The 9,376-nt window shown below is 51.2% G+C and overlaps 1 protein-coding gene across 1 annotated transcript in view; it reads right to left on the bottom strand.

The window, feature by feature from the left end:
* Positions 1 to 9,370, bottom strand: part of Sdc4 (syndecan 4) — a 19,785-nt gene extending 10,415 nt beyond the window's left edge. The window contains exon 1 of the mRNA XM_033767137.1: positions 9,290 to 9,370. Within this exon, the coding sequence (XP_033623028.1) occupies positions 9,290 to 9,361 (72 nt within the window). The 5' untranslated portion in view covers positions 9,362 to 9,370. The remainder of the gene's footprint in view (positions 1 to 9,289) is intronic.
* Positions 9,371 to 9,376: the final 6 nt, after the last annotated feature.

Genomic DNA, 9,376 nt, shown 5'->3' with positions numbered 1-9,376 from the left:
ATCCTTATTTGCTCCAAAAGGGAAGAAAGGTGCATGTACAAGACTTCCCTCACAGCAAGTCAAGAGGCACATGAAGCAGAGCTGCTGGCAGGACATCGGGAACTGAATCCTCCCTGAGCTCCAGAGGCCCCCTCTCTGCCCCCTCTCTGGCCCCTTCTCTGCCCATGACCTCTGACAAGAGGGAAACTCCCGAGTGAGCAGGGGTCATTTAGGACGAGGCTAGCGAGACAGGGCAAAGCCCCAAGGGATTGTGGGCAATTGCTTTTTTTTTTGGTAGGGACTGGGAAGGCACCAATAGCCCTCCTTTTCCCCGCCTTCTTTTCAGACAAGGTCCATTCAGTATGAGGTGGCTTTGAAAAGCTGGGCCACCCAGCAGCTAGGCCCGGCCCTGACCAGAGGGACCTCGCCCTGTTCCTGGCTGAGGCTGTGGTCTGTTCTCCTCAGTTCACCCCGTCCCTGCCCAGGCACGTGTCTGTGTTCACGTGTGTGAACACACGCAGGAACCCTCTTGGCCCTTGGGTCTCCCTTGCACCTTTGTCCCTTTCATAGCCATACCACAGAAATCACAAGCTGAATAAGGCAGTAGGCCCGGGCCCCAGAGACTCTGCTTGCCCTGGTGCCTCGGGGAAATGAGAAGCTCTGGACTCCTTCCCAAACTATGCAGGAGAAAGAAGACTGGGTAGATACAGGGACAAACACCTGCTAACAGAAGGTTTCTGAAGCCAGTGAGTCCAACTGGCTTATTTTATGATGACCGCTCAGATTAGAAGGCAAAGGACATTGCCAAGGTCACCCAAGCAGCCAGCGGCAGAGTTGGACTGAGAAGCCACATCCCTTAGCTCTCAGGCTGGAGGCAGGACTCTTGGTAAAAAGGGTCCTCAGCAAATCCATGGGCAGGAGCTGTCTCTCTAGTATAATTCTTTTGTTTTGTTGGTTTTGGTTTTTTGAGACAGGTCTCACTATGTAGTTGAGACTGACCTGGAACTCACTATGTAGCCCAGGCTGGTCTCGAACTCCCAGTGATTCTCCTGCCTCAGCCTCCTGAGTACTGGGATTACAGGTGTGTGCCTCTACGCCCAGCTCTCCAGTATAATTCTAGCCCTCAGGCTACAGCACAAAGCTAGGGAAAGGTCACCAACCCCATCCTAAAGTCCTATAGCTTTTGTTACTCCAGAAAAAGCACGAAAGCTGGTGTGACAAATAGGACTATCTACTACGTGCCAGGCAGCCTGCTGGGCTATCTCTCTATATGAGCTCATTTAATCGCCCCAACAGCACTGTAAGGTGCGTGCTCACTTTACACATGAAAAAACTGCACTGAGTCATTCATCCAAAGTCATACAGCACTGGGATTGAAACCTAGGACTTTCTCCAGACTGTGCCCTAACCACAACCAGGCTTCTCACTACTTTTCACCTCTCCACCCTAACCCAAAAGCCCACAAGACAATGCCCAAGCCAGGGTGCCAAGCCATCTCTTCCCCTGCCCAGGAGTAAACAAAGGTGAAAGTGATATTGCTCAAACAAAGAAACAGAGACTTGGCTGGAATACCAGGGAGGAGTTGAGGGTCAGGGCTTGGTTAACTGTAAAGGAAGGAATGAGAGCTTTTCCCCAAACACCCTCCTTCCTAGGGAAGGCAGAGCCTTTTTTCAGGAAGCAAGAACAGAAGGGTAATAACGGCAAGCCAAATTTGGGGGGTGCGGATGAGTATTCTTGGGCTCCAACTGCTGTACCCACCGCAGTGATTCTGGCAGAAGATCCTCAGCAGGGTGTGTAGTACACACCTCCACCCGTGGCAGCATTCTAAAGGGCCTGAAGGAACGGGCAAGATCCACCAGCAAACCAGAGCCTCGCTACTTCCTAACTGCATGAGCCTAAAAGGTATTATGGCTATTAAATTCCCAGCTTCCTCCTTTGTAACCAGGGCGGTTAACACCTCGTCAAGTGATGAGAACTCTGGGAAGAGAACTCTGTGTGTACAAGGGATTCAGCAGGTGCCCTGGTATGCGACAGGTGCTCAAGGAGCAGTGACTATTATTAACCCCCACCTGCCTTCTGGCTATAGGGATTAGCGCTCAAAGGGTCAAGAAAGCAGGTTGTGTTAGCTACACAGTAGCAGTTACAGAAGCTGGTCAGTAGATGAGGAAGTGCTTCATAAACTCCAGCGGGACATAACCCATATGAATTATTATTTTGTTTCTAAGAGCAGAGACTTTCAAAAACCAATCAGCTCTTTTTAGATGATGCACAAGAAAAAATCCCAGAGATGGGTAGAGATCCATCTACTCAAAGTCATTCAGCTTTCAGCACCTGTTCTAAGCATGTGGAGAAAGAGAAAATTTGTTATTTTCCCAGAAAGAGTAGATGGCGTTGACCACAGACATCTGAAATTCTACCAGGAATTTGGATCCACAGAGTATTTCCTGACTTGCCTAGGGACAATAAATATCTAGAAGGCAAAAAGAAGTCATATACCAATCTAGAGTGGTGCTCTGGTTCCTGAAGGGTTAAGCCAGGATGCCAGATGGGGGGCTGGGGGTGGAGTGAGGGTTCAAATGTCAGCTCTGCCCACTCCAAGGTCGGGTTACTCTGAACACAATCTCTGTGAAGACAGCCAGGCCTGGCACTGCCAGCAGCCAGCTTTTCACCAAGCCCCAGGGCAGGCCATTCCCACAGCAAGGACTCCAAGATCCTGAGATGCCAGCTAGGAATGGGGGGTATTCTGAAACCTGTGGACTAACTCCTACCAGAAGCCAATCAGCGCCCTTGTCACTAACTCCATAGGTGGTCTTGGGTGATTCCCTACGTGGGCCTCAGTTTCCCCACCTATAAAAGACACGACTCAAAGAGACAAGCGTCCCTCTGTCCTGAGGCCTGGTAACCAAACTGGGCATTGCTCCGATTACCAGTGGAGACAGTTGGGAGGGGCTGGCTCCCTCAGGGCCTCTGAGACAGAGGTGCATTGAAGCTGGGGCTTGTAATCTAGGCAGCAGATCCGAAATCCTTGCTGGATCCACAGCCAGCTGAGAGGCTCTCAGGCTGCAAACAAGCCCCTTGTGTTCCGCGCAGTCTTGAGCCTACTGAGCAGCCTTGTCTCAGCAGATCAGATCCACCCGGGTGCTGGCCCCTTCCTAACCTCCCCCGACACACCCCGTCAAGCTACTGCTCCAGACCAGGTCAGTCTGTCCCACGATGGCTCCTGGCTGAGCTTCCCCAAGGCAAGGAGTGTCCCTACCCTGAGTGCCCAGCTCAGCCATTTGCTGCCCTGGAGTTTGAGTGGTGTAGCCAGTCCCCAAGGCTGGGCTGCCACCGCCTGGCTTCACCCAGTCACAGTTTCCACACACACCAGCCTCTCCCTGCCTTCCCTTTCCATTACCCCAGGTGTCACCTGACTAGCAGCTTCTCCTCTGCCAGAGAAAACTGGGGCAGCTCCACTCCCTGGGCGTGAAGGACAAGGGAGGGGCAGCTGCGGGGTAAGGGGAGGGGGCACTGAATAGGAGGGTCTGGCCCGGGGGGTGGGGGTGGGGAGACACAGGGGACACCAGAGGTGGGCAGGTGGGAAGCAGAGAAAGACAATGGCAACCAAAGGAGAAAGAACATGTTAAGATCAGAGTGATCTTACGGGGGAGGCTGGGAGCTCTCCGAAAATAAAAGATCTGGCCCCCAAGAACTGTAACAACCATTTACATTTTCAATGTGGGCACAGATACCACCTCCCCAAAGCCAACCTCTGGCCAAGCTAGGAACCCTCGTCTAGACGCTAATCACAAACTCAAGCCAGCACTTTACAAGTTTGCCAAACACCGATTACAGCCCTTGAGTGACACAGGTGTTTTATAGAGGACACCTGGGCTCTCACATCAACAAAGTAACTTATTAACTTACTGTGTGCCCCTGGTTTGAGGTGCTGGGCTGGGACAGAGATTCAGGTTTTCTGACTATAAAATGTACCCACTTTTCCAGTTACCCAGCCTGTAGCAGACAGAGCTAGGAATATGCCCAAAGGTCACCAGTGAGTTAATGACAAACCAGCCTAAGAAGGCAGGCTAATATTCTCCTTGGGTTAAATCAGACCCCTCTGACTGTTGACGTGATCTCCCCTCCTTGGGGCACCATGCAATAACAAATGTAGGAAAACTGTCTTTTCAGAACACTGAACCTTTTCTGTCCGGGATTGACCGGCCCCACCCCAAAACCCAGGGTACCATTTGTTAACCACTCAGCCTGCTAACACTAGCAACTCTGCCCCTCTTGACACAGGATGGTGATCAAGTTCTGTGCTCAGAGTATGGGGGTCCCGTGGATCCCCACAGGAGAGGTAGGACTTCCAGGAACTGGTTCTTGCTTAAATATAAACCCATAAGATAATTAGCAAACAGCCCACTTCTAAGATAAACAAATAGGAGATCTGGGCTCCCTCAGCTCCACCCTGGACTCTTCCCTTTCCACCTTGTGGAGTTCGATACGGGGGAGAAAAGAAAGCGTTCTAGGACCCTGGGCCTAGAAAGGATAGGTCGAGGAGGAAAGCTTGCTGTACACTAGGAACTCTACCTGTGGTGGCAAACCACAGGGGCTGCAGCGGGCCCTAAAAGGTTCACCATTACTGCACTATACTGAGCTACACTATGCTACGTTATGCTATACTGTAAGACTTTATACGCAGCTTTGTCATCTTTAAACCTCTCCACAGAAGCATCGCAATCTCCACCACCCAGTGCCGGAAATGGAACCTAGGACCTCATGCACACTAGGTCACACTCTAGTGCAGAGCTACATCCCCAGCCTGGCATCCAGATCTCAACAGACCAAGAAGCTCAGCTCCGAGAGGCTGAACAGCACATCCAAAGTCACGTCCTTAGCAAGAGATGGAATTGGACCTGCCTAACCAACACAGAACCAATGTTTCAACCCTCCAGGCAGCCCCAGGAAAAGGAGGCCTCAAAAACATCACAGAATGAATCCTAAGTCAAATCAAACTTGAACTATGTCGGCTCAGTTCTATGAACTCAAACCCGTCGAAGCCTCAGTTTTGCTTTAAGGAGGAAAAGAAAGTACTACTTGCCCTGCAGAGGTCCAAAGACCAATTTTGACTCTTCGATGTCAAAATCCAGAGGGGCAAGAGGCTGCCTTGCCAAGGAGCCTAGAACAAGTACTTCCCATATGCTCCTGGAGGGCTGAGGACACGAAGATGTCCATTTCCAAAGGACGAGGTAAAAATCCCACATGTATTCCAACACCCTCACCACAGAGTCATCCTATTAGCGAAGTTTGAAAGGAAACGGGTGACTCAGTCAGGTTACACTAGCCTACAGTGACTCACAGAGCCCTATCCATCGCCTTCCCCCACCCAATTTTAGGCATGTTTGGAAGTCACATCCACCCATTCAATCCAGGAGGCTGAAGGACAGCTCCTCCCAACAGGGAGCTGGGGCTGGAGCCCAGTCTGGCTTCCCCAGCTCCTCATTCAGGCCACCTCGCACTATGAGTCCTTGGAAAAAAACCCTGTTTCTAGGCACTGGGGATGGCAGGAGCTGAATATCCATCCCACTTCACTTCTGAGTTGGTGACTTGTTCAGACTTTTTAACCAAAGAGGACAAGAAAGTTTCCCTCCCCTCATCAATGAGATCTCAGGGCAGGAAAGACACTTAGGAGGCAAAGGTTCAACCTCCTTGTTTTAGAATTGGAAACATTAAGCCCCAGACACAGGGCCTGTTTGTTCAAGGTCACCCAGCAATGTAGCAGAATCCAAGGTATCTACCATCAAAACCAGCAAATCTCATCTGGAATAGTCTCTGACTCCAATCAAACCAGATTATCTTGCACTATCATTCTAATCTGGTTCTGACCTTGGCAAGCCATGAGGCATTCCTCAAAGTGTCAGTTTCTTATAAAAAGAGAGATATAAATTATCTATCTCATCATATTACTAGTAATAAATACAGTAATGCACCTTTTACAGTGAAGTTACATGCATGAATTTATTCATTCATACAAACATTTCCTGAGTACTATGAGACAGATATTTCACTAAAATAAATAAAGCAGAGTTCCTGCCCTGGGTGTGCAAGGGGGTGGGTATTAGCACATGTTGGGGGTTGGTGGAGTCTGGTAATTCCCTGGAGGGAATGCCTTAGATGTCTTTATAGTTTCCACAGTTCCTTTTGAATAGTTAGTCCTTAATTATTAATCAAATATCAGCACTGGGAAAGGCTCTCCAAGCCAATCAGCTCCAACTGTTCATTTACAGATGGTAGATGTCAGCCCAGAGAGGGCAAGAGACCTTCAGGGAGCCCTCCAAAGTGTGGTTCAAATATTTTCCTGGGTGTTTGGTAATTCAGTGAGCTCCTGAGAAGTCCCAAGAGTTCTCACTGGCCACTCAAGGGTCCTAGAACCCACCTGGACTTCCACCCCAACTTCTGGGTAATCAAGGAGAGAATTCTCAGGCAAACCAGAAATGTCTTTAAGATGAAGTACACTTGGTGGGTGGGGGATACTTCCCCCAAAACTGCCTGGGTCTGGAGCCAACTCAGGAGCACAGCCCCTGGGCAGCAACACTTCTGCCCACCCCCACTCCCCAAACAAGGGTGTCTTTAATTGGCCAGGAGGGAGTGGCAGGAAAGCAGATCAGGAGAATGCTCCCAGCTGGACAGGAAGAACTGGTTTAGGATGGCACCCCCACCCCCCCACCCCCCCACCCGCCAAACAGAGGAGAGGGCAGCTAGGTGCTTAGCCTGGGTTCCTTTCCCTAACCCTGAGGCACTAAGAAGAGGCAAGCACCACCAAAGGAGAGAGCAGGACTTTGAACCAAACCTAAAATTTGGGGAGGGGCCCTAATAGCACTGATAGAGGGGAGGACTACTAGTCAGCTATTCTGACGACCTGGATGCTCTCTGCTAGCCCACGGTGGTACCATTTTCTCTCTCTCAATTCCCTCATCTGAGAAGTGACATAAACTCCACATGCTAGTTTTTTTGTGAAGATAAAATGCATCAGATCTGGCTTATGGAAAATATTCAAACCAGGAATGGTGGTATGGGTTTGAAATCCCAAAAACCGGGAAGCTGAGGCAGGAGGATCAAAAGTTCTAGGTCAACCTGGACTACACAGTGAGATACTATATGACAAGAGACAGAGAGAGGAGAGAAAAAGAAAATGTACTCGGTAAATTATAACTGCCGTCAGCAAGTTCCTTCTCTCTTGGCCTTATTTTTTTCCACCTAAAAGAAAAGGGCAAACTGGATCACCTCTCTAGTCTAAACCAAATGTGACTTGGTCTGATTTTTTTCCAGCCATAACCTGGGAGTTGAGAGGGGTGAAAAAGGGAAGCCCTGTGCCCCAAGTAGAAACAAGAGGTTGGTGACATTAGCCAAAAAGGGAGAGCTAAGGTCAGGTTGAGAGAATGACACCTCTCTCAGGAAGCAGCTGCTTGGGGTGACTTTTCCCCAGCTGACACAACCCCCCTTCCCAAGCCACATCCTTCTGACTATCCCCAGGACACCACTGTCTGTTCCTCCTCCCAAACAACCTGCAGGTTCAGCAGCCCCTGAGCCTAGGCTAGCATGTGACTATCCATGTGGTTACCCAGCCACCTCCTGGGTCCTTCCGTCTTTTACTTCATACCACTTAGCCAGTGTTCATCCCTTCAGACACCTCCCAATTAATTTAGAGAACCACACCAAGGAGGCAGAAGGTGCAGTTCTAGTTTTGGCTCAGTCACTAACTTTGCATAAAGACACCCTTGCTTCGGGGACATCATCACCTCACTGTGGACTTTTGTTTCTTCCACTTCAGAAGTCCTTGAGGCTTTCCTGCCCCAAAACCACTAGGCAAGTCTTCAGTTACCCAAGGACAGGATAGAAGTGGCCTCTTGGGCCAGAAATTAGGATAAAAGCAGGAATTAGAAACCATGCTGTCTATTTGGCATCTGACTCAGAACTTACTAGCTAGCTGTGTGACCTTCGGCAAATTACTTAACCTCTCTAGCCTCAGGACCAGTTTTAGATCAGTAACCAGTCGGGTTGTTGCTGTCCATGGAGCTAGTAGAACAGAACCAGACACACCAAAAGCAGTAAACGCTTGCAATCGTCACTGCAAGCCTAAACTGTGCTGGGGATTACTGCTCAGGGTCCTACCCATTTCTCAACAAGAGGCTGGAGGCAGGATCAACTCTCTCCTAAATAACTATGGAGGAAAAGGAGACCTGAGGCTTTCAAAGAAATTACTGTACCATTAATGATTAAATTCCAGGAGCTCATTCCTCCTAAAAACTGGCGCTAAAGAACACAAAAGCTCTTGGAGGCAGATCTCTCCCAACAGTCCTGTGCCCTCACCTTCCTAGATGAGATTTCCTGGCTAATGGGATGGAGCCTCTGGGGGACCCAGGGAGTGTAAACTATGCTGGGCATCCATGGGCAGCAAAGAGGAAGTCTTTATAGGCTCACCAAAGCCTTCTCTCCCCGAGCCCCTTCACTCCACGCAAGGTGGGTGCTCCAATTTCCCCACGTGCAGCTCAACAGAAAAGTGGAGGCTCCACTTGGGGCCAAGTGCTAAGCTGAAACCATCCCTCCTTGTCTGTCCTTAAAGACCAGTCTCAACATTCCAGGGGCCCTAAGGAAAAAGTAGTCACCTCTTGTCCCCGTCCGCCAAAGAATTTGTGTGCATGGGGAAGGTGAGACTCAGAAGAGATAGGGCCACGCGTGCCCCCCAACACACACACACACACACACACACACACACACACACACACACACACACACACACACACGTCAAAGGCAGGGCCGGGGCCAGAACAGAGGTCAGGGCTCGGTACCCCCCAACCCCGCGCGTGGGAAACGGGGCCCCGCTCATCCCCACACCCCTCCCCCTTCCGAGCCCGCGCTGGCCCCTCAGCCCCGGGCCAGCTCTGGAGCTGCCAACTCTGGGCGCCTAGAGAGTGAGGAGGGAGATTCCGCGCTCGCTCGCAGCCGCCCCGGGATCACAGTGAAAGGGCGAGGGTGTTGGGAGGGCGAGCGCTGACACCGGCTTAGTCACGTCGGAGCCGGGAGCCCGCGGCGGGACTGAGGCCAGGGGAGGCGGGAAGAGCAACAGGCCGGGGGCACGTCGAGCGCAGAAGCCACCCTGGGAACCGCCCCGCGACCCCGAGGAGAAGTTTCCACCAAAGTTTCCCGGGCTCGCGGTCCAGCTGGGAGCTGCGCGGCTCTCCGAGCGCACACACACCCATCCCAGCTCTCTGGAACAAAAGAGGCAAGGGGGCCCCCGCACTTCCCCCCGAGTCCTCCAAACACCCACCGACTCGGCAGTAGCGGCCGGGCTGCAGACGAGGAGCAGCAGCAAAAGCGCGAGCGGGCGGGAGGACGCCATGGCGCGGAGGAGCAG

The sequence above is a fragment of the Fukomys damarensis genome, unplaced genomic scaffold, assembly GCF_012274545.1.
Source record: "Fukomys damarensis isolate Sample0158 unplaced genomic scaffold, DMR_v1.0_HiC HiC_scaffold_22, whole genome shotgun sequence".
NCBI classification, from domain to species: Eukaryota; Metazoa; Chordata; class Mammalia; order Rodentia; family Bathyergidae; genus Fukomys; species Fukomys damarensis.
The sequence above is the reverse complement of the archived record's forward strand: the minus strand, read 5'-3'. Positions and strand labels throughout refer to the sequence as shown.